This window comes from Mycteria americana, chromosome 1, assembly GCF_035582795.1.
Source record: "Mycteria americana isolate JAX WOST 10 ecotype Jacksonville Zoo and Gardens chromosome 1, USCA_MyAme_1.0, whole genome shotgun sequence".
Lineage (NCBI taxonomy): Eukaryota > Metazoa > Chordata > Aves > Ciconiiformes > Ciconiidae > Mycteria > Mycteria americana.
The window spans coordinates 17364770-17390501 of NC_134365.1; the positions used below are offsets into that span (position 1 = coordinate 17364770).

At 36.0% G+C, this 25732-nt stretch overlaps 1 protein-coding gene across 3 annotated transcripts in view; it reads left to right on the top strand.

Annotated features, from left to right (window-relative positions):
• Positions 1–25399, top strand: part of CPNE8 (copine 8) — a 112533-nt gene extending 87134 nt beyond the window's left edge. Inside the window, exons 14-21 of one of the 3 annotated variants that reach the window (XM_075492144.1) lie at positions 3891–3937; positions 4706–4887; positions 6843–6970; positions 10542–10644; positions 14077–14134; positions 16941–17014; positions 23197–23267; positions 23634–23822. In XM_075492144.1, the coding sequence (XP_075348259.1) occupies positions 3891–3937; positions 4706–4887; positions 6843–6970; positions 10542–10644; positions 14077–14134; positions 16941–17014; positions 23197–23267; positions 23634–23682 (712 nt within the window). In that variant the 3' untranslated portion in view covers positions 23683–23822. Of the gene's footprint in view, positions 1–3890; positions 3938–4705; positions 4888–6842; positions 6971–10541; positions 10645–14076; positions 14135–16940; positions 17015–23196; positions 23268–23633 lie in introns of all 3 variants that reach the window. The other 2 variants (XM_075492159.1, XM_075492151.1) reach the window with 2 other exon arrangements.
• The last annotated feature ends 333 nt before the right edge of the window (positions 25400–25732 follow it).

Below are 25732 nucleotides of genomic sequence, written 5' to 3' on the forward strand. Positions count from 1 at the left end.
TCCATGTTTTAGCGGCTTTTGTGCAAAGCCTCATGACCTCACAACATCGCTGATGTAGTGGGTGTCATGAGCTTTTAATGTAGCTCCTTGGAGAACTATACAGCTGGAAAAGCAGGGACACAGCCTTAGCCAAAGAATTTCCTTATCATAAACAGTAAGTTTTGTTGTCTCATTGTATTTTAAAATTTGCATCATTTAATCAGGCACCTAAATTTGTCTTGAAGACTTCAATTTTATATGCTTTTTTAAATTTTGAGCATCCTTATTCTGAATTAATGATTTTTCAGCTAATGTCCCTTACACAAAATACAGAAATCAATAATCTTATTAAAAAAATAGGTTATTGTGGATAAACGTCAATATGTTAATAATAACAGTAACCTAATACTGTGTACTTGATACATCCTAAGAATTAGTCTGTTGAAAAGAAATAAAACGTAGCAGAAACAAAAACAGGACAGTGGACTTTTACATATATTCGTTACATTTCATTTGGTTCAAGAATAACACTTCTTAAAATGTTATCCAGATTAATTTCCCAGTCATCCCATTTGACTGGGAAATACACATGTTCACAATGCTACAGCTGCTTTTGAAAATATTTTCTCCAGTGGTAATAGTTTGAAGTTGAATTGTTTGTTTGAAAGACCCGGTTTTGTGTTCAAAAAAGGTTTAATTAAATTTTGATAATTTTGAATACAAGGGTTTACTTTTATTTTGTACCTTTTTGCAATTTATTATTCCTTTCCTCAGAGGACACTGGTGCCGTGTGTAACTTAGACTTCTATGTCTCTTTTCCATGAGATCATATTCAGAGGCATGTTTCTGATACAGAATCATAGAATCATTTAGGTTGGAAAAGACCTTTAAGATCATCTAGTCAACCACTAACCTACACTGCCAAGTCCACACTAAACCATGTCCCTAAGCACCACATCTACACGCCTTTTAAATACCTCCAGGGATGGTGACTCAACCACTTCCCTGGGCAGCCTGTCCCAATGCTTGACAACCCTTTCGGTGAAGAAATTTTTCCTAATATCCAATCTAAACCTCCCTTGGTGCAACTTGAGGCCATTTCCTCTCGTCCTGTGACTTGTTCCTTGGGAAAAGAGACCAACCCCCACCTCTCTACAACCTCCTTTCAGGTAGTTGTAGAGAGTGATAAGGTCTCCCCTGAGCCTCCTTTTCTCCATACATATGTTGTACAGTATATGAAAAAAAATGGTCATTGAAAACATAGGGCTATCACAGTGCAGATTTGCCCTAACAGAGTTTGTTCTAGCTTTCCTGGTTCTCTGTAAGACATGAATGATGTTCTCTGTGGTCCTGAGTCCATAATACAAAGTGACAGTTGCATTAAGAGTGGGATCCAGTTTCCTGAACTATATAGACATTTAATGCCATTTTAGAATCCCAAAAATTTCCATGGTGTAGTCAGTACCCTGGGGGCTCTAAAATAACATTAGGAACCTATATTTAGGAAACTGAAATCTAATCTATGTACAGTCATCTATAAATTGTTGAAGTCAAGTAATTGTTTTCAGTTCTTGCATGTTTTTCTATAGCGGCATCATTGAAATGTACATACAGATGGAAACAAATTCTAGATATGTAGACATCTGTTTTGATCTTATTTTATATCATGATTTTTATAGTTGTCAAATTGGCAGATACTCTAATATGCATACTCTTCTGCTTGGACAAAAGTCATGGTCCAGATTACAGTGGATTGTAAATGGGAGAGGGTGTTCTAGTTTACCAGATAGGTTTCTGTTATCTGGAGCAGTATATATTTAATACAGATACACTGCTTTGAGGAGTACTCCAGAAACTGATGCTGTCAGTCATTACCTGTAGTCACATGAAAATTAACTTTGTTGTTTTTGCCATAAGATGTGGTTTTAATATTTTTTCTTTTGTTAGCCATTTTCCTTTTTAATCTTCTTTTACTGTGCTTTCTCTTGTTTCTGTCTTGAGTTCAGAATCCGTGAAACTCTATTTCTTCTTAGCAATTGGATCAGAATAGCTGATCCAGGAAATGAGTTTACAAATAAGTCTTGCTGTTCTTATGCAGAGGAAAAGCTGTTTGAGTTTTTTTTCTCAGTGACACATTCTTCAGCACGCTGAAGGATTTCTGTACTTGATGTACCTGACATGTAATGCTTGGAGGAGTCTTGTTTTACTCTTCAAACATTGCACCACACCAAAGCCCTTAAAATTTAAGTACAGGGAGATTATAGCCCAAAAGCAGTTTTGCTTAGCAGTGCCAATAAGAACTCTAAGCATAAATCTAGAAATGGTATTGTATGAGACTTTGTTGTTGTTGTTTTTCCTAACCTGTTCTTATTTGAGGAAGATGACTTTTCTGCACGCTGTAGTGATGGTGATAGAAAACTAGCTGACATGCACTTCTTAGGATCTTTATTCTTACAGCTAACTGACAGTGCAGAAGGACATTGTGATTAAGAAGTCACAGGGCCTGACATTTGGGTACAGATCAAACAAAATCTGACTTGTCATGCCATTAAAAATTTTTTGGTGAAACCGCATAAAGCAGAATGCAGAAGTATTGGCAGAAAACTTCTCTCATAAAGCTTAGGTCTCTGAACTTTTCAGAGATTGCAGCAGCTTTCATGGGGTTTTTTGTTGAAGTCCATATTGAGGCCACAGCGTTTTTAGACATATTCCGGGCTGACTGTGTTCCAAGGACTCTTCTTGATACTGTGGGCACTGGTAGGCTTTTACCACTTTTTGGAGACAGAGGCTACCCGTAACCTAGCTTAGTTTGTGTTAGCCTTGATCAGTATGATAAAAAGATTCCATGTGAATTTTTTTTCATACCCAGGTTTTTATGAAATAAATAGTATTTTCTCCGGGCACATCAGGTTACTTGAGCAGTAAAACCACTACTGCAAGGCTAGGTGTCAGGTTGTTGACGTTTAATCTAGATACACATGAGTTAAATCTGTTCAGTAACTTTCAAAGAGCTTTAATCTTTGCTAATTTGGTCATTAAGTTCATAGTTGCACACATTGAGAGGCAGAAATTTGAAGGAAGATGTAAAAGACTCAATCTGAGCAAAAAGTCAGTTTTCAAATTCATACAAACTCTTTTTCCTGATGGAGCCTTACTAGCTAAGAGATTACCTCCAGAATGACAGTATTTTGTCCTGAAGGAAGTTGTGGAACAGAACTGTGTTTAATTGGATTGTCACTCTGTGAAAGTCTATTAATGATTAATTTTTCTGACAATAAGTCTATGCTAACAACTGATCCATGCACGATAATGGCTTTATTTGGCTACTGCTCCAAATACAGATCTTCATATTCCTGCTTCCAGATTTTACTTTTGTCTTTCAAGAATTACCTTGATATGCTCACTCAAAGTATTGACTATGTTCACGTGAAAGAAATCCACTGCCAAAAACTATGGTATCCTGTCCAAAGATTTTATGCATAGCATGATTTCAAACATGAACATTGAGACAGTTTTAGTGTTAAGAAAAGGAGCAGATTAGTAAAAGCCTACTTCCCTTGTCAAAGTCCTCCATGACTAGAGCTAAAATATGTCCAAGGAAAAATCAGTATTACTGTTGAAAATGAATTAATAATGTTTATGGATGTTAAGAACCTTATCAATGATTTAGGATTTTTCATAAACAATGAAAAAAGGAAGGATGGAGTAAAGTAACTGTTTTCAGTGTGTTAATAAAATACTGTTGTGTAGCTCTTGGCTGGAACCTTATAAAAGAGTATTTTCAGTATTTATTTCCTGTATTAGAAAGTCAGTGTCCTACAGTTTGTCCACAAACAACGTTATCATCTCTTGTTTATTTTTCCACATAACAGTGAAACTATTAATAAGATTTGTATTTGCTTTTTCTACAGAACCCAAATAAATTTCACAGTAGCTATTGATTTCACAGCCTCAAATGGTAAGAATAAAAATAAACATCTTGTGTTTGTATGTGCTGTGGTCAGTTTTAAGTGTACATATGTGTGTGTGTGTATGTATCTGTATCTGTATTCTGCTTAACTTCATTGTATTGTTGATTACCTGTATGCCTGGCACCACCTGGAATCAGGATTCCATTTTGTTGAGCAACAGACTAGAGGCCAATTCCTGTCCAGGAAAGCAGGGCAAATAAAACAGATAAAGATTGAAAAAGCTACATATAAAATTGAAGAAGTAGGAGCAGTTTGCAAATATCTGTGTACTTTCTGATTTTTTTTTTGTTTCTTTATTATTGCTGGGAGAAAACTGGCTAACTTAGAAGACCCCATTGAGAGGGGCAAAAGAAAGGAGTTTCAGGTGGAGTGAGGCTGAAGTGGGGTGAAGCAGAGATAAGTTTTGATCCTCCTCCAAAGCTGCTTTCAGAATGTCATAATACTTTTGTAAGTTTCATCTTAAAAGTGTATATCATATTATAAAATGACACAAATTTACAAGTCTAATCACAGTTTCTTGCTGCCTTTTCAATGCTGAAAAAGTTTACAGTTACTACTGTTAACCTATTAAAAATGTATTCAGAACATTGCATTTTTACCTGATACAGCCACAGTTATGTATATGGGAAATAAGTTCATTTTCTTTTCGTGATCTTTTCTTTTCAATTTCTGCTTTCTTAGATTTCTATCATTTTTAAGAGAGAAAATTTTGAAGTGATTCAGTTTTAAAGAAAATCTGATCCTTGCTTCAACAGGTAACCCTTCACAGCCTACTTCACTGCACTACATGAATCCCTATCAGCTGAATGCTTATGGCATGGCACTGAAAGCAGTAGGTGAAATAATTCAGGACTATGATAGTGATAAAATGTTCCCAGCTCTAGGTTTTGGAGCTAGACTGCCTCCAGATGGAAGAGTATCGCATGAATTTGCACTGGTAAGCAAATAAATATTTATTTATTGTTTGAATTTCTTTACTACAACAAAATTTTGGGAGTTAAGGTTGCAGTCTTAAGCAATTACCGGACAAGTAAAGAACAGAGAATGTGCTAATTCTTCTGTCTAAATGGCTGTTTCAAAATTTTTCATCATAATGAAGTTACTGAGAGAAATCCAGAGTCAAGAAGTCTCTGTAGGCCAAAAAATAATAATAAAGAAAAGTAATCATCTTTAACCTCAGCTGTAGCAGCATGAGAAACAGATGCTTGAAAGACTTCAGATTGAAGCTAATCTATCTTAAGAAGCAAGGGAATCATGATCCAAGATAATCTTTCATTATTATTGTTATTGTTCTCTCTCATTTTCTGGGATCTCTTTATCTTTTGCAGGCTGCTAGTTTAGAGACATAGAGATAACAAAGTGGACTATAAGCTGAGGTTACAAGAACAAATCTGAGACTGGTCCATGTGCCAGTTAAATTACAAATCTGAAATCTAACAGGATTTGCCAGAAAGGTTGATGTGTTATAACTGATGCTTGTGATTAGTGTGGATGTTTATCTACTTGCTTATTTTGAGTTTTTTGTGCTTCTCTGAGTAGGATAAAATTGTCAGAATTACAGAAAGTATAGGTATATCAGGTGAGTTTTAATTAGCAGCAAAGACATGGTAGAAGACTGGTGATTGTAGATGTGTATTTCTTCTGTCAGCCTGTGCTAGAAAACAATGCCACATGTCTTATCTCAAGAAAAGGTTTTCCACATGGATAGTAATTTAAAATGTGTGCAATTGCAGATATTCATTTGAATTCACAGGCTTTCTTTGGACTTTTGTGTAGCAAGTTCAAATATATTGATACATATAATCTTAAGGCTATTAAAACAGCAGACTTATTCCTGGCTACTTTCAGTTTTAAAAGTTGTTTCTAAAATGAATTCAGTTAATTCATGAGGCATTGTGGTGCTTTTATAGTGGAAAAAGCAGTCCTTTTTTCCTTCCTCCATATATAAGCATATATAGGTGTCTCCCATTTAATGCTAAGCAGTGTTTTCAGCACTCTCTTTTAATGTTGTAGATCAATTCCATGAAAAATCCCCTTTGCTTTTCTAGATTCTCAGGGAGGTATACTCTACCTCAGAATGAGATACTGGCACATTAAACCAATGAGGTGTTGGCACATGAAGGAGAGTAAGGTGATTTGGAAGGTTTTGAAGCTTTACATGGATCATTTGTCTGGCCTGACATTGGTCATTAATCTGGTATTTAGCTTATATGTTTGTATTGTCATCTGTAAATAGGTATCCTCATTATAGAGTCATTATGAAGATAGGTAGTAAAATGCCTACCCAAAGAATTTACAGTCCCAGCCATTTCAGTGGGCTCCCAAAGAGTAAGTTCCTTTCTTCATCTGTGTATACCAGGTTGAAAATCAGTTTTCCAATGCAGAAATGTTGTACCAAAACAATGAAGAGTTTATAGTTTAGCTTATACTCACATAGCGTATGAACATCAGGATCTGGCTACCATTTCTTTTTTTTGCATTTTTAAAATAAGAAATCATTGAGCCAGAACTGTGCTCCTAAACATGATTCCAGTTTTACATCTGCCCTGTAATTCATACCTTAAGTCTGTACAGGGAAATGCCTGTTACTGTTGCATATAAGAAAGATTGTTTAATTCCACTTAAGATGGTATTTATGTCTAGGAACCAGTTCCAGTGATTCAGACTGCATATTACATGAGGCTGCTAGAACCTCCTTCCCTAGGCATTTAACACTCACAACCAGCCTTACATGCCCACTTACACTGGGCATTTGTAGTAAACTCTCTGAATAGATCCTAGAATGCTTAGGTCTTTGCCATTTAAAAATGTACACTGGGTAGTGTTCACTAACCTACATCATTTTTGCTTCATAATTACTTTTAGTGATTAATCATCTCTTATTTTCATTAGAATGGAAACCCTCAAAATCCATACTGCCATGGAATTGATGGTGTAATGGAGGCATATTACAGGAGTCTAAAATCTGTACAGCTTTATGGACCAACAAACTTTGCCCCTGTAATTAATCATGTAGCCAGGTAAGCATCACAACAGGTACTTTGCAGAAACTCCTTATTGTCAGTACAACTGTCACATATAAAAGGCTAACAGTTACATGAGGCTAAACATTGAAAAAGGTATTTACAGTTGTTTTGTTCATTCAGTCTAACATGATTAACTTGTACCTTTGAGTAGGTTTGAAGACCATCTGCTAATATTATGCAGAATTTCATCGCTGATTAAAAATAAATACAAGTGATCCAGTTGATCCACCCTGTGTTAAAATCTTAGGAGAAATCATAATGAAAGAAAATTTTTGTGAGATCACTCTGCCATGTTCCTTTTTATCCTTTGGAGCACAAAATTTTTGCTTCACAGAAAAGACTTAAATCTATCAAAAAATTTATAAAATGCAATTTTTTTAGGCATATGTAGTTCCTCTAATCTCAAAACGTCCAAAATGTCAACAAAATTTTCCAGGGTGCTCTGTGGCAACAATTCCCAGCTGGTAGTGGTACTGTTAAGGCAATTGTTGCTGGGGAGCCACGGTGCTGTGTTATGCAACACCTCATCTAACTTCTCAATGTAAAACACTTCTTGTGTTTGTAGAAGTTTCTTAAGAAGGATAACATTGCCTTATTTTGGCAGACAAGATCTTGACTTACAGTATACCTCCATGTGTTAGTATAGGAAAAGTGGTATGGCTCAGATAATTTAGCTGAATAGCTACCTGAACAGATTTTATTTTTAGATACAGAGAAAGAACTAGTGTTTATGAAATAAAGCAGTAGGGATGTGTAAATCATTGTACTGTTAATGTTTTATTTATGAGCTTGCAAAATAGTTAATTGTTGTAGCAAGAAATATTTACTATCTGTTCTTGCTGTTGTTAGTTCTACAGCCCAATGAAAAATAATTTGCAAATTCTATGGTGCAAAGAATTTTCTGTGCACCCCAGCATGGCTAGATAGCTGCTTTCAGTTATTTATCATTAGGATTAGTTGTTCCATCTTCAAATCATACCATTCAAATTATGTACATGTATATTCCATTGCTTGTCTTTAGCAACTAGCTGTCTCCTTTTAATCTTTCCTTTGACAGGATCTCTCCAGTAGTTTTCAGACTGTGAGGAAGTATGCCAATCCTTATGAGAGCTGCATTCCACATGTGTGGCATTCAGTGTCTGCATTAGCCATGTTAACTGGAAATCTACCCCATTGACTTTTCTGGCTCTTTCTTCTTCTTTAGAACTGGTTGTATCAGCTGAGCTGGCTGGTTCAGAATTTGGCAATTAAGCCTCCTGTTCATTGCAAAAATTGAAATTCTTGATCTAGTACCGTCAAAGCATTGGCATAAATTGGGTTCCTTTTCTCAACAGTTGTTTCTCAGGAATATTTGTCAACTTTTGCAGAATTACGAAGCCTGTCACCAGCATTTGTAGTTCTTCCACTGAACGTTTGTCTTAATATCAAGTTGTTGCAAACTTTGGGAACTCCTTCTGGTGGCAAATCACACTACATTGTAGTGGAAAAGCTAAGTATCTTCATGAGGATTTCTACTGCGTGATCATCCTTAATACAATCCATGTACCAGTCCGGTTCTCAGTAACATCATTTTCCTTCAAGGTTCAGTTTCTTGGCTATTCTATTGACTCTCGTAGACATAGTACTAGAAATTATGATCTAGCCTGCAGTTACTCTTTGAACATACCTTCAGTCTCAAACAAATTCCTTCTTCCCACATCCCTCCTACTTAAAAATATGCCTCTGATGAAACCTCTGGAAACAGTGTCAGATATTACAATCCCGTTGTGATCTCGGAACTCTTCAGAAGCTCTTTAAGCAGATAATGACTTTATTATCCTTCCCCCAGCTAGGGAGTTATCTAAACTACACCAGATTTGACCTAGTGTCTTCTGTCATCTCCCCTCCTCATATAAGATCTTTCTTGCAAAAGACTTCAGAACGTTTTATTCTGTGGAAAATTTGAAATAACCAAATGTCTGTTCCATTTCTTCAGTGTAGGTATATAGAAAGTATTAAGTGCTCGGAAAGGATAATGAATTTTTATTTTACTCTCTCATCATCCCTTGTCACTGCAGTCATCATTGAAAAGATTATAAGCATTGTGGAAAAATGAGATAAAAGAAGTCTCTGCATGGTAGTGAAAATGTATTCCACAGTAGGTCTTGCTAATCTAGATATTTAACTATCGGTCCCTACTGCCAGCATGCAAATAGATGATGTTCAACAGGTTCATTGTCTGTGTGGCTTTTCTACCCATCTGTATCTTGGGGAGGGAGAGGGAGGGATGTGGTGGCTTTCTGTGAGTTGTAGATTCCATTTCACACACATTCCTCCAAACTCTTGTCAATATTGTGCTTATAGCATCTTATTTATTGGCAGTACTCACTTGCAAATGCACTGTGTAGCATCAGAGTTAGAATTTTCTAAGCCCATGAAATCATCATGAGCATTGTTAGAACATATCCTGTTCACTGACCCAGGCCTTTCATGTTCAGTGACCAATAAGATAGTGAGTTCTTTCTTTGACAGTCATGTTCTGTGCTTGGGCATATATTCCACAGTATTCATATGGAGACCTTTTTTTTTTTTTTTTTGTACTGCTCTCCATACTACTCATTGCTACTGTTTTTACAAGGTTCTGCTATTTGACTATTTCACAGCACCAAGAGCTTTCATGAAAGTAGGAACTATACTGGCTGCTGTCAAGTGAAGCAGCAAGTGGAGCAGCCTGCTCCACGCAAAAAAGTTCTTCACTAACTGCATTAAATGAACTGAAGTCTTCGTTTCTGGTATGCAGGCCATAGAGTTCAGTGGGGCTGCTATGGTCCGCTATCTTTCAGGACTTTCCAAATCTTCAAAAGCTGCTCATTTTCAAAGAGCAGTTGCTTCTTGGGTCCTTTGGCTGAGGTGGGACTGGAATGGCACTGGATGTGTTTTGTCTGGTACTCGTGTACAGCACAGGGAGAAGCTTGAAAGGACATCTGTGGGTGGTGCAAAGAGATGAATATCTAAGCCAGGGTTGCAGGGTGCATGTTCAGCCATTTTATAAATGTGCACTGTAAACTATAAATCTGCAAACATGGTCAACAGTAAGTAACCTGGTTTTGTAAGCCAAAAACCAGAATTAATGAAATATTTATGCAATGTGCTGATTCCTGATAAATTTTATTTGTGCTATAAAACCAACCATTCGATATTAATGTATGCCTTTAATACCAAACTATGTTCCCCAGAGGTAATAACTGTTAAATAACTTAGACTTTCTAACGACTCATGATTCTATAAAGGACATTCTGTCCATACTCCTCTTGGTAGTAATATAGTCCCCATTTTTCACTGATTCAACACATGCAGATTATCAGTATCAGTATTGGATTAGTTATGCTTTTCTAATGTTCTCATTTAAAAGTAGAATGCCCATCTTAATTATACATGTCTTTACTTTTGAAATCCACTGCATCATGTTTCTTTATTTTTATTAGTCCTTAGTACTCAAATTTTAAAAATACAGCTTCTTTTCATATTAGTTCCTTTGTATAAAGGGGTTTTTTTACTATTATAATGTTGGTTTTTTTTCCCTTAGATATGCTGCTTCAGTAAAAGATGGCTCCCAGTATTTTGTTCTTCTCATTATTACAGATGGAGTTATTTCTGATATGGCTCAGACAAAAGAATCCATAGTGAATGTAAGTTTTGCTGAAAGTGTTGAAATTTAAAAGAGTTATGTTTCTGGGAATTAGTATTTTAGACAATAAACTAAATCAGTTAATATTTCAGGCACTAAATTTGTTCCATAAATTAACCATTTTTTTCCAAAAAGCAAAAGTTTATTATGCATAAAGACAAAAAGAAAGCAAAACTTGAATCTCAGCTTAATTAGATAGTGTTCTGTGGGAAATGATACTCTTTTCTCTAAAACTGTATGTTCATATGATTTTCCTCATCTGCTTCTTGCTTCCTCCTTCCTCATGCACACCCCACCATGCAGTTTTTCATAGTGAACTGTTCTTTATCTTTCTACTAATTGCAGACAGCTTTGATCCCCCCTTTTTAAAAATTGCCCCAAACTTTCTGATCCCAAATGGCAAGCATACCAGTCATCTGATTTCCTTCTAAATAGTCCCCTAGAATTTTGAAAATTCTTAATTGTTTCTCAGTTTCTGCATTATTTTCAATATTTTTCTCTTCAAAACTGCTATGCATATAAGTAATATTCTGTATTATGAACAGGTTCCATTTTGCTTTTGCCCCTGGGAAATGTCAGATGAAAGTGCAGAAACGCACAGAAACAACTTCCAGACAGGGTTTGAAAAGATCTGTACCAATAGTTTTGAACATAGCCCAGTGGATCTAGTTAATAGTGAAGTCGTGGGTGAAAAGCCTACATTAAAATAATTAAGCATCATGTCAAAATGAGTAGTGTAGAATTAGGTGGCATATTTGAAGGCCCACTTTCACTACCTCCTGTAGAGATTCAGTACCATTCCAGTTTGTAGGGTGCACATGAAAATATTACTGAAATGTTCTGTCTTTCACTGGAGAGCAAGATGCCATCAAGTTCAGCCAGCAGCATGTAGGCAGTCTGTGTGTTACTAAGGGCTCTGACAGCCCACCTGGTAAGTTTTTACACCCAAAGCTCTAACTGTGTTTGAAGGTGCCAGCTTACTTCCCATCTTCTTCCAGCTTCCAACATTAAAATAGGATAAACTGACTCCCACTTTTAAAGGACATAAACAAGCTTTTAGCTTGGAAGTTCATCCTCTAGTCTAGCCTAGAAGTTTGGAACATAGCTTCTTTTAGGTGACAAAAAGGCTCTATGAAGAAAAAAGAGCAGCTCTTGATTTAACTCACCCCTCAATCTGAAGTCCATAAGTAAGAGACCAGCAAGTCCAGTTAGCTGATAGCTTTTAAGATTAAGTAATTTGCCACTAAGACATACAGAAAAACCTTGTTTCCAGTAATAGTTCATTTCCAGGAATAATAGCTGTTAGTCTGCAACTGTCTGGAAATACAGCAAGTGTGTTGTTAGCTTGGAATGAGTGGAAGTTTGGGAATATTTGCTGTCTTTTCTTTTTATGAAGATGCATTCATTTTTCTGTATACTTTGTGAAGTGTGAGCACAGTATACCATGACAGAACTAATTAAATGCTATTTAATAGTAGTTTTTTCAGTCTTAATAATATCCAAAATAATAAACAGGACAGTGATGTTTCATTTTTTAACACTAATTGTGCTTTTAGGCATCTTTCTCATTACAGCATATATGTCAGACACATTCTGTTTTACCAAACTGTTTAAAGGTTATGCTGTCATTCAGGAAATGCCAAGACTTAAGTTTATATGCGAAAGTTTAACTCTTTGTCTTTATGCCATCCTTGCCACTTACTGTTTCATGTACATTGTATCACATAATACTGTGTCTGTGTGAGTAGGAATCTCTTTAAAGAATGTTTTCTTTGCAATCAAGCAATAAGATTCTAGAAAACACCTGAGAAACAGAAGATGTTCTGTTCTAAGAAATGCCTTCATGTCTCGAAAATACTCTATGCTCACTATTATTGACTTATGCAGTGCACTGTAATTCAGTTACAGTTACACTGTATTTATGGCCCATAATCACAGAATCACAGACTGGTTGATGTTGGAAGGGACCTCTGGATGTCATCTTGTCCAACCCCCCTGCTCGAGCAGGGCCACCTAGAGCTGTTCACCCAGGACCATGGCCAGACGGCTTTTACTGTTATCTTCAGTAGCGTATCAGTATTTAACTAACAAGGGATTAATAATTTTTTTTTAGTCTGCTACAAAATTTTAGCTGGAAGATTGACTATGTAGTAACACTTTGTGATTACTTTGCAGTCAATGTATAGTATATAGTGCATAATGTATAGCGGTGTAGAACATTAAATAGTGATTTATAGAATGGCGTATTTTCATTGTTTTAAATAGCATGTTTACAGTAATTAACTGTAAATCTTCTGCTTAAAGAAAGTTGGGTTTATATGTAGTATTATGGTAGCTGAAGAATGGGAAATGGTGATGATGTTTCTAAAATGAGAATATCTTTTAAATGAGGGAGAAAAACACTTTTTATATTCCAAAAGAAAAATATAACAGTATGTTCTAAAACCACTTGACTTCAGACTTCAGTGAAGCAGAGTTTAATTTAGCAGAAAATGTACATCTATGATTTTTGGCCAGTGTATACTCCTGTTTAAAATGGCTGTAGACATTTCACAGTTCATCAGAATATCTCAATAAGGAACAGTCGTCAACCCTGACATTTGGTAGTTGCTTTTTTTTAGTTGTTACCCTCCTCAACAGAGGCCGTTTCAGATTATTTATGTAAACTAGCAGGTATCTGGTGCTACTATCAGGGCAGGAGAATCCAGCATTTATGATACTGTCTTCATAATTTTAAAAGTTTTACAGAGAGTTTATTCAGGGAAAGCCAGATATCGTCTTTGCCTTATTTCATTGAATGAAAAAGATTAAGTAAAATTAAAAATCTTACCATAAGCCAGTTCGATATCTTGTTTACTTTGTGGCATGGATGACTGACTTGAATAAAATTTCATTCATGGAAGAAATATAAGATAGATATTGCTCAAATAGGTGATTTATTCTCTTGAGAAAAATTGGCATAAGATCTATGTAAAAATTAGTGTCAAATAGTTCCAAGCAGCTGTGTTCCAAGCAGCTATGTAATATCAAGAAACAGCAAAGTACATTTAAATAAATGTCAAACTGTCATTAGGTACATATTTGCAATTATTGTTGGTTTACAAAAGTTTCTAAGATAAATTTGTCATCTTAGTTGTCATATTAGTATTAAATCCTAACATAGTTTGTTGTGTTTAATTACGATCCTGTATGATTCAAAGACTTTATAAGGAAAAAATAAATTAAAATACTCATCTGCCTTTCTATCTTCATCTAAGATGTTTTGTACCACTTAAGCAGACAGTTTACACTACTCAACTTTTTAGGTGGGAAAAAAAATTGTTCTTTAAAACATAACTTCTGCATGATTTTTAATCAGATTGTCCTCAGATCTCACATATTATTGGCAGAGGTTGTGTAATGTGTTAATACTATTTTTCTTCTTCTTTTGAAGGCTTCAAAGCTTCCAATGTCAATAATTATAGTGGGTGTAGGACCAGCAGAGTTTGATGGTAAGTGTTGTAGTGTTTTTCCTAGAACTTCTTATATTTGTTTACGTTTTAGTAATATGTGGCTTTTCAAACAAATATTGTTCTTTAAAAGAGCATAATATGGAACAAGCAGTAAGCACTGTTGACATTTCCAGCTGGATTGATTGATAACTCAGTATGATTACAAGCTACCATGTGGAGCTGTGTAGCCCCTCAGGCTCTCTGTTCAAGTCACAGAACCATATGGGGACTCAGCATTTACAGAGCTCCAGAAGATGAGTGGAAAAAAAAAAACCACAGTAAAGTAAGTATACTCAAGTAATGTTGAATTTCTTCAACACGGATATTTAGCTGCCTTGTGAAGTGTCAGTTGACAGGAAATATTGATCATCTGTTCTTACTGCATCAATACAATCCTGAGAAAAATAAATACATTTGAGGAGGTGATCTGGGTTAAACTGGGTTTCACTAGATAACAGGAGTGAGCCTTACTGTGTAGCAGCATTGAGAGAATATTACAGCAGGAGGGAAATTACCAGGATTATTTACATATTCTTTCATGTGATGTTCCGGAACACCATTCTCTATTGCAATAACTAAGCTGCTTCCGTTATTTGGACTAATTTATTAAATGCCATCGCGTATATCACTGCACTATCAAGTGTAGACATTCCCTGTATATCTGTTCCTCAAAGTGCTACATCCTTTCTTTTTAATTCTAGTACTTCTGGTTAGACAGTATGCCTTCTTTTGTACAAGAAATATACTTAGTACTACTACAGATATATAATGTAAACAGGCACTAATGACTGTACATGTTAGTTCTTGTACAAATATTCTAAGAGTATGAAAACAAGAGGAAAAAATAACACACCAAAAAATTTATTGGGCATTGACTTTCTTATGCTTTTTGGCAAATGGTATATTAGTGATAATTTTAAGTATCTTATTCCTTGAAGAGATTGTCCAGGTGGATGCTTACACTTCAGATGATTGTATGCCACAGGCAATGAGAAAAAGCAGTTTATCTTCATAAATGCATATGAGGGAAATTTGCAAACTTCATTTTTACCCCTGAGAATTACAACTTCAGTCGTATGTCACTTACTTTTCTCTCAACCCTCCTTTGCCTTTTTCCTTTCCCCTGTTTGGGAGTCCAGTCCTTGGGCTTGCCCAGGCTCCCCTTAACTCAGTCAGGACATGTAGATTCTGTCTTCTTTTTAATTCTGGAGCTTGTCTCTGCAGAGTTCTTGGGGTATCATCCCTAATGCTTTTCTTAAGGCAGGATTCTGTTTGTACTGCAGGATACAATTTCCATCTTTGGACCCACACTCCTTGAGTATACTGCCTCAGTGAAATTCACCTATTAGATGTGTGCCAAATCTAATCTAGTCCTCAATGCCCAAGAAGGCAGATAAATTACTTTTCCATCTGCAGAAATTCCTTCTGGAAAAGACAACAGACTCCATGTCTGATGTGAACACTGAAGAAGCATGTGTGTAGGAGGGTGTATGTTCCAGGCACACTGTCTTACAATTCAAATGCCAGTCAAGCCTCAGTTCTGCTGTAGTGAGACTAAGCTACTTCTCTCGAGATATCACTGCCCCCTAGATCTCCCAGCCCCTGGGGGCTACCAGTTAAAGGGGGTTCTTAAAAGTCTGGAGCTTAGATAGATGGCACATACATTTGGCAGAGCTTTACTTAAGGATGTGAGGATGACTATAACAGGTCAGATCAGGGGTCCGTTTTGCCCAGTATTCTGTATCTGATATGGCCATGGGTGGTTATCTAGAGAACGTTAAGAGCAGAATAAGCAAATATGATACTTCCCTGAATACTGTTTTTAGATTTGAATTTCCTGAGCAGCTATATGTCTGTTTTGGAAATTTTCAGTGGATCTCTCCTTCAAATACTTGTTCAGTCTTCTCGTTTGAACACATGTACATTTTTTGCATCAACAGCATCATCTGGCAATGTGCTCTACAGACCTACTAATTTTTAATTTGAACAAACATGCTTTTTTTTGGCTTGAACTTGGCTCCTGATAGTGTCATTTATGCCTTCTAGTTCTTGCATTGGAAGAACTAGGTTTTGAAATACTGGTTTCAGTGAACTCAGCCCAGTTTGTAAACCCCTGAGAAGCTCAGTGATGCAGGGTTTTGATTTTCATAGCATATACTGAAAGAAGGATTGTAGGATTGCAGATCCAACGGCTGAGCAATAATCTGTGATCCCAAGTCGATCCATTTCAGCACTGACCAGATAGCAGATATGCCTTTCTACCTAGAATGGCTTCTGGGTATCTGGCCAATTTTAGAGTTTTCCTGGATCCTGCTCAGAAAGATACAAGAGTTATCCAATAAATTTAAGATTTTTTTTTAAGAACTCCTCATTCCTATGCATTAACAGTCATTACTTTTCTGGTATGATTGTGAGTTATTACCTCTTTGTGCTGTATCCTGTGATAACTTTTGTATGAATAATTGCTGAAGATTAATTCTTCTCCACCTATGAAAGTGTAAATACAGCCTTACCAAAACAGATATACTTGCTGGTTTGAGAGCTGGAAGGATAAGGACCCTATTATGATCTGTTTTGTTCTGAAGATAAGGCAAAATGTATGTATTGTCAGCATGAAAAAATGCAAAGTAACTACAAAGCATGATGTATTTTATGGCGCAAATGGTCTTAAAGAGTTACCTAAATAACAGTTGTTGGTTTTGCTGCCCTGAAGTGTAAATTGACTAAAGTTTTTCTCAGTAATATTGTTTTTGTTGTGTAGCTGAACTCATAGATGAATTCATTTTGTTTCTTTTTTTTTTTTAAGCTATGGAAGAACTGGATGGTGATATAGTGAGGATTTCTTCACGAGGAAAGTTTGCAGAAAGAGACATTGTGCAGGTGGGAGAGAAAATTTACTCTAATAGATTTTACTGATTCTGTTTGTTTTGAATTCATGTTTCTATCTATATTCCTGCCTTTCATTTTACCTTAGCATGGACATACTTTATCTTGGGGTGTTCATAACAAGCTCAGAAACTCTCTGTGATACCTATAAGCCTTTATATAACACATAGTAGTGGATCTGCATTCATTAGGAAATGACTCCTAACTAGCAGCACACTGATATAAAGTCTTAGGGTTATACAGCCATGGGAGAAGAGTTAGTTGCCTCTGTACTGCAATCTTACTATGATTCCAACTGCAACTTTTGTGGAAGTTGGCAATACCTAGACTTCTAACCAGTGCATTTGAGATGCCTAGGGTGTCTTTCCCTACCTCTAACTGCCAGTCCAGAAGACCATGAGTGTCTCCCAGTTGCTATGTTGCATCTGCCACGTAGGACCATGCAGATGTCTCATGTTTTAAGGTCAGATGATAGCTGGAACAGGTTGCCCAGAGAGGTTATTGATGCCCCATCCCTGGAAACATTCAAGGTCAGGTTGGAGGGGGCTCTGAGCAACCTGATCTAGTTGAAGATGTCCCTGCTCATTGCAGGGGGGTTGGACTAGATGACCTTTAAAGGCCCCTTCCAACCCAAAATATTCTATGATTCTATGACCTGTGTTTATGTGACTGAACCCAGCTCTAAGAGTGCTACTCTCATCTGTATTCCACGGATGCCTGCATTTCTCTGTCAGAGTCCTCTGGTTCTGTTCCTGCTCTCTACAGTCGTTCAGTCAGCCCAGTAGTTGTCATTCAAACTTATGCAACCACCGGCAGGGTGGTATAGTAGTTTTGCATGCAGATACATGCCCATCATAATCCCCTTTCCCCTCAGAGCTGAAGATTAGAACTCCACAGGTTGTCCAAACTATGTACTTCATCCATGCTCCAGGCACCCCATCTTGCCTCCTGATTACTTGATTACCTACCCTCCTGGACAGATGTTATTTCATAATTATTTTCTTGATAAATAAAATTAACTAGCTATGCATTTTTTATTTTCATGGGATACTAAAGTGGAACCAAAGAGAAAGACATTTGATGGCTCAACACGCTAATCCCTGCTTGCTAAAGTAAAGTATTAAAGAAGTTGCCATTTGAAAAGCAGCAAACTACTGAAAAATTGGAACAACCTGATGACTGTAGAAAGAATTATATCTGTCTAAAACTAAATCTTTTATGGAAGGCATATTTTCCTGGAAGTGTCTGAATACATTTATGAAATAGAATATTCCAGTTTGAAGGGGACCTACAACGGACATCTAGTCCAACTGCCTGACCACTTCAGGGCTGACCAAAAGTTAAAGGATGTTACTAAGGGCATTGTCCAAATGCTTCTTAAACACTGGCAGGCATTCTTAGGTTCAAACTTTACCTTACATCTGGCATTTCTTTTTCTCCCTTTATTCCTCCTATTTGTCAAAATTCATAGTCTTCACTTATTTTTCCTCTTGCTTATTTTCACTTATTTTTTTCCAAGCTAGGTTGGATTTTTATATTATTGTTGGTTAGTAGAATATATATATATATATATATATATAGAATAACTGAGCTATATGAATAGCTCATATTGCAGGTGATAATGTTTTAATAATAATTAAGGTCAGATTGCAGCTGATGAACTTTGGAATGTGTATATTTGTTTTCATTTATATATGCAGGAACTGAAACTTTTCAAAATGTTTAATGTTACAAATACTGGTATGTGAATGTTTAAGGATTTGATAACTGCTGGTGGATACAATACCTCAATCCAAGGAAGTGTTCAAAACATGTATATGACACCGGATTTTATAGTTCTTTTTGTTTAGAATACAAAATAAACAAGTCTACATAAATATATGGAAATTAAAATGATCAGATCTTTTTTTCCAGTCTTAAAGCTTCTCAGTGCAATAAATACTACATTAAAATTCCCTTTCTATTTTTTTCCTAACTGGGGATCAGAAATGAGAGTAAGACAACAGTAGTTAAATTACCCTCGTAATCTGTATGCATATACATTAAAGAAAGTAATAGATTCCTGAATTACTTTTTCTAATAGTTGAAAAAAAGACTTTTTTCATTTCTGCAACATACGGAGAAAGCAACTGATGGGAGAGTGACATATCAAAACTCTTAGAAGAGTAAGACATGCTGGCTGCTTTAGTCAGTGTTGTCAAAAAGGTAATTATAAAAGAGGGATGAGGAGAAGCGGGACAGCTGAACAGGAGGCAAGAAATAATGTTTCCTGTTTTGTCAAAGCCTTTATAATGTTCCTTGGTAGTCCGTATTGGGCTAGAGAGGGGCTGTCTGTAATCTGTTATGCTATATGTGTCAGTGCTGTTCAACCGAGCAATATGTGGAGATCTGCCTCCAGAGCTGGAAGTGTTTCTGGACCCCAGATTAGTATTTCTGCAAAGCCCTGTGCCACGTCAGATTTTTTAAAGCTAATTCAGATATCTCTGGCATGCATTGCACTTATGTTTAAATGCATTTAAATATACGCAACGTAATTATACATAATTTCTCCACACAACAGCAGCTCTAAAAGCTGCTGGTCTTACATGCAAAGAGCATAAATGGATAGAGTCCTTCAAATGTTACAAACAAGATTTGTGAAAATGCTTTGCATCAGAAATATTCTAATTTCTGCTGAGAAATAAAGAACAATATGCAATGAATATCCGTTTGTATTTCTTTAGAATTCATTGCGTATCAGAAACGTAATAAAACATTTATTTACTATTAACATATTTCAATCAGAACTTTGCCTCAAGCCATATTGAATTACCTGAAGGCAGTATTATTTTGTGCTCTCTGTCTAAATACTAACAAATACATTATAGGCTAGCTAAATAAATAAAAAGGGATAATGTCAAACCCTTTAGGTTTGGTATGACCTTTATTTTATATCTGGTAGGATAAAACTGATTTGCTTGTATAAAATTAACTACTGAAATATAAAAAGTTTATCTTTTTTGTGTGTTAGGTTTGTTAAAATTAGCTACTGAAATTAATTTTAACAGTCAGTATTGTGAAATATTTTAATTAAATTAGTAAAGGAAAAATTTGCCTGCTAACAGTGAGTAACTGTATCTATTATATTTACTACTGACTGCAATTCATGTAAAGACATGACCTTCATTATTCCCTCCTCACTAGTATACATATGTATTGTAGGGACTCTGTATTACATGTGTACCAATTCTTCCTCAGTTTATTGCATTTCTTGCTCCTTTGTTATGCTTTTTCTATTTAAGAAGTTTTAGGAAAATACTTACTCGTAATGTACCTATTGTTCCTCTTGAAAATTTTGTATATGAGCCTTTTAAATTAAATTCTCAAACTATAGAAAAAGTACTTTACATTCCCTCAGGTTCCTTTTGGTTTCTCCTACATCTTTCATTCTATTCCTCTGCCACCTCTACTTCTTCTACATGTTAGCTCTAGGCCTTGCTGTCATTGTCAGCTGTCCTTGTATATCTGTATGTATGCTTACCTGTCCATAGTTCCTCCAGCTCCTCCATCATCTATATACCATAAGGAGAGGGGAAGAAAAACTAATTCAGGCCATCTATATTGTATAATTGCATTTCAATAATTACACTGTTGAAATAGCCTCCCTTTGCTGCAGAACAGTGGTCTGAGTTTTCATGTCTGCAGACTAATGGGTAAGGTGATCTCTTGGGATGGGACAAATTTTGTTCTTTAACTCAGACTGCATGCCGTTTTTACATAGGACTGACATTGCATTAGAAAATTAATAACCACATGAGGGGGAAATGAACACCAAGCTTATCCCTTTCCAGCTGAATGTGTAAAGCAGCAGGCTACAGAGATGCTTGTTTTGTTTTGTTGTTCTTCTAACTTCATGCTTCTGGGGACGGTCAGATGTGTTCTTACAGAAAAGTTGATGGATTTAAGAAGGAAGAACCACTTGAAACAGGGCAGTGTTGAGCTGGCTTCTGAAAACTGCTAGAGCTTTTGTTATGAAATGGAGGAGTCAGTACTAGTAAATGTCACAGTATGTGCTTGTCTCTTGTATTGAAGAGTTACTGAATAAACACAGAAATAGTTAAGACAGCTAATTATGGAACTGCAGATACCTTGCTTCCTGGGCTTAACACCCTAAAATCAGGTTCCTTTTTGCCTGTTGTTCTCCTGCCCTTATGCCTGATACATTCTTGGACACAACACAGTGAAGAGGTAAAGGATGCTCCAATCTGGAGTAAAGGCTACTCTCCTTGAATAGTCTTGCTGACGACTCTGGTAGTCTTGTTGACTATGGCAGCCTGTGCTAGCTGGCTCTGCTTGAGCAGCAAGGTTGGACTAAAGGATCTCTAGAGGTCACTTCTAGCTTCAACAGTTCTGTGACTGTCATCATCTTCTAGGAAACTGCGGATCTACTGCTTCCTGGGGAAATGCCCTAATCAGTAGCTGTTCACGCTTAATTTGGTGACAGGTTTCAGTTAAATTCAACATAGTTCAAATACCTAGGCTTGGAGCCTTTTTCTGGCAATGTGAGATCCTTTTCAGGAGACTTATGCAAAGAGTCATCTCTTACTTGAATTCTGAACACCTTTTAGTAGGAGATTGATGCCTAGATAGGTTTCATAAGTCCAGGGTGAGAAGTGCTTTCCAAAGTTGTTGTAAAAATTATTTAATTAAGTTCAAGTTCTTTATTGTTGAAATGTTGTCTTTGGTTTGGGTTGGGTTTTTTGGTTGTTTTTTTTTTCCCCCCAAGAGTTTTTTTTATTTGTTTAATATATTTGATATATTTCTTTTGTTTATTTTTGTCTTTTCTGGAAAACTCTCAGGATCTCACAAATACAGTGTAGGCTAAACTCTCACTGTAATTCAGTGTTCCCCTAAATCTTGAAAACTTCAATGCTTTTTAGAGAAATGGAATTTAATCTGTAGCCTTGGTTGCTGTGCATCCAAGAAAGCAAAATTTGTCTGGTTGGTATAATGGGCAACCATTATACCAACTCAGATTTTAGAGTTCAGCCAGGAGATGAGAGATCTGTGGGTGTGACTTCTCAACCAGTTCTAGTTTTATTGTGGAGTACAACAGTTAACAATAAAATCTTCCTTGTTTTGTGAGGGGGGGGAAAGGCACCATTAGGTTTTGAATTCCAGCATAGCATAGCCTAGCATATCAGTACCAGAAGTAGCTTTGGACATTGAATCCCAATTTTGAAAAGTCACCCAGCTGTTGCCCTGAGATAGGCTCCAAAATCTGAGCAAGAAGCAGAATTTCAAATCAGCCTTCCCTTTGGCATAACCTATTAGCTAGCTTAACCCACTACATCTCTGCGTGCTGTCCATTGTGAATAAAAATCAAGGAGCCTAGATTGTTTTTTTTCTATACCAGTAGCACAAGCATCTCATTAATTATTATGAAATCCAAGCCAGAGCTAGGTAGCTAACTTTTTAGGTGTTGCATATCTGGGTATCTGTTGTGGTTTAGCCCCAGTCGGCAACTAAGCACCACACAGCCGCTTGCTCACCCTCGCCCCCGATGGGATGGGGGAGAGAATCTGGAAAAAATAATAAAACCCGTTGATGAGATAAAGAAAGTTTAATAGGACAGCAGAGGAAGACAAAATAACAGTAATACTAATAATGATAAAAGAATGTACAAAACAAGTGATGCACAATGCAACCACTCACCACCCGCCGACCAATGCCCAGCCTGTCCCCGAGCAGCGATCGTTGCCCCCCGGCCAACTCCCCCCAGTTTCTATACTGAGCATGACGCCATATGGTATGGAATAGCCCTTTGGCCAGTTTGGCTGTGCCCCCTCCCAGCTTCTTGTGCACCCGGCAGAGCATGGGAAGCTGAAAAGTCCTTGACCAGTGTAAGCATTACTTAGCAACAACTAAAACATCAGTGTGTTATCAATATTATTTCCATACTAAAATCCAAAACACAGCACTATACCAGCTACTAGGAAGAAAATGAACTCTATTCCAGCCAAAACCAGGGCAGTATCACATAACAAGTTCTTTTTTGAATCCAATCCTTTTTGCTTAGATCCTGTATGCATTTGTTAGTATCATATAAAAAGTGTTCAGGTGGTTCATAGTTCTCCTAGGTATAACGCAAAATGGTCAAGAATATAAAGTCATCCTTTCTGTTTTGTTGACTTCAGATGGCAAAAATTCTGTTCACAAACTGCCAGAACAGAGGCAGTCTGGTAGGAGAGCCCCACGAGCAGAAAATGCTCTAAGAATAGCTTTCTCAGACACAATTAATTTCTGGTATGAAAAGGGTTGAGAGATAAACCAAATATATCAATGAAACATGTAATTGGCAATCTGAGCTAGCCATGGCTTATGTGAAGAACTTTGCCCAAGCGAAAGCATGACATTGTTTCTATTAGAAGATGGATTTTTAAAAATTGAGATACAACATGTGTATATAAAATATATAATATGAAATACAAAATATGTATATGTATAGGTAAAATGCGTAAGGTAGCATATTCATGTACTGTAACTCCCTAGATAAAACTTTCTTATTTTTATGTTGTAAGATGTATTCTATGTCTGCATAATGACCTGCGTGAACATCTCTTTTGTTTTGTAGTTTGTGCCATTCCGAGATTACATTGACAGAAGTGGAAACCACGTGTTAAGCATGGCAAGACTTGCTAAAGATGTTTTAGCTGAGATCCCAGAGCAGTTTCTGTCCTACATGAGAGTCAGAGGAATAAAGCCATCACCTGCACCACCACCCTATACACCCCCAATTCATGTGTTGCAGACTCAGATATGACTGCTCCAAAGTGCTTAGCATTTATCACAAGTCAAGAGTCTCTGGATGCAGCAGTAGCTTCTGATAAATTTTTGGAGCTAGAAAAATTCTCTTTGTGTACCAAAATTCTCCTATGGTTGCATGAGCAACTGGAAAGCTTTTAAATGCTAGGAGCAAAATGTTGATGTTCTCTCTGAGTTTTGGTTTTTTGGGTTTGTTGTTTTTTTTTTTGACAAAAAGCCCTACTTTTTTGATGTATTTATTGGAGGGGAAAGCACAAGTCAGGGTTTCAACTCAGAAGATATTGTCCTCTCTGAATACTGTGTGTGTATATAAATGTATAGGAATGCTATTACTCTGTATCAATGTTTACATGTTACTATTTTTAAATTTCAGTACTTTTATAACTATTCTTAAGAATAAAAGTTTGGAATATTGACTCACATGTCTTCTAGCTTGCAATAGTTTGTCACAAGATAACAAGAGAAGCAATATCTCTTTGAATGTTTGTCCAGACAAATACAAATGAAAGCTAAGAAAAGGACAAATATCTATGTTTTCCAATACCTGAATTGCTTCAATCAGTGCTTAGTAATCCATTCATCTCACAGTTTGAGAATAAACTCCTAAAATGTGAATAACGTAATTGCATATGACTTATGACTAACTCCAAACTTTGAGGGGGAGGTATGTGTATTTTTTCAGAGATTCTCCAATTTCTAAGTTTATCTAAGTTTACAGTTTTTTAAACTAGTTACTGAAGCAAATTAGAAGAGTTACTTGCTATAAGTAATTAAAGAAAATTACCTCAAATCAGAACTATCAGAGTATTATAGTTGACTCACTGAGCTCATTAAATCTTATCATGCATTCCTTAAAGCACTGGAAATTTTGCATCAGAAAAATCTTTTGGAGTGATTGCAGCAGATGTTTTATAATGGACCATTTTAAACTTAATTTAAAATTTTAACTTTTTTTGTCTAGATTGCCCATTCAAAGGGATGCTGGCTCTTAATATTTGGGTTTAATATTGTCATTTAATCACGTTTCCATTCAGGGTGCATGAATGATAATGTTAATTAACTGGTTTAAAAATTGCACAACCATGTTGCTTTGTGCACAATTTTGTGTACGGAACTACCCAAAAATTTTATTATATGCCTGTTCATATATAATGATAAAATGGTTTTGCATGTACAGTTTTTACAAAATACACAGTTTTGTGAGTTTGTGTCAGATACATTTTATTTGGAACTAATGGCCTTAAATTTCACAAAACTCCTGAAATGATTGTGAATTGCCTTCAAATACTGTTAAAACTGAACATTTTAATTTTTTTGTGTCACAGTTGTAACTGTCTTGTAATGTAACTTTTTTTCTTGGCATATAACCTGTTTACTACTTCTGTTTCTTACTACTGTATGTTGTAATGTACAGTATGAAACTAAGGTGCGTTTTTTAAGCATGAGAAGTTTTTTGCCAGAAAGCATATCTTCAATGTTAATGGCATATAACTATGTAAATGCAGAATCTTCCATTTTTAAATATATTTAACTTCCTTTAGCTATCTCATGTGGGAAATTACTTTTTCCAGATAATTATTCTGTTAGTAAAAAAAGAAAAAAAAGATTTTTTTGGTAAAAATAAATCTTGTTTTATTTTTATTTCAGAACAGTTTTTACATAAATATGGACTTTAATTTTCTCACCAAAATATGTATTTCTTAGTGGATTGATGTTGCATGAATGAAATTTGATACCTGGCAACTACAAATTTTGATGAAAGTGCATCATAAAGAATAAGTTTAAATCTATTGAATGGTGGTGGTGTTCTCCTTCCATCTTCTGCATTTATTTTTCGTACTTACAGTGTTGGCACTGTAGAAATAACTGAAATAATATTATATTTCTGTTGTTTCATTTGGTTAGACC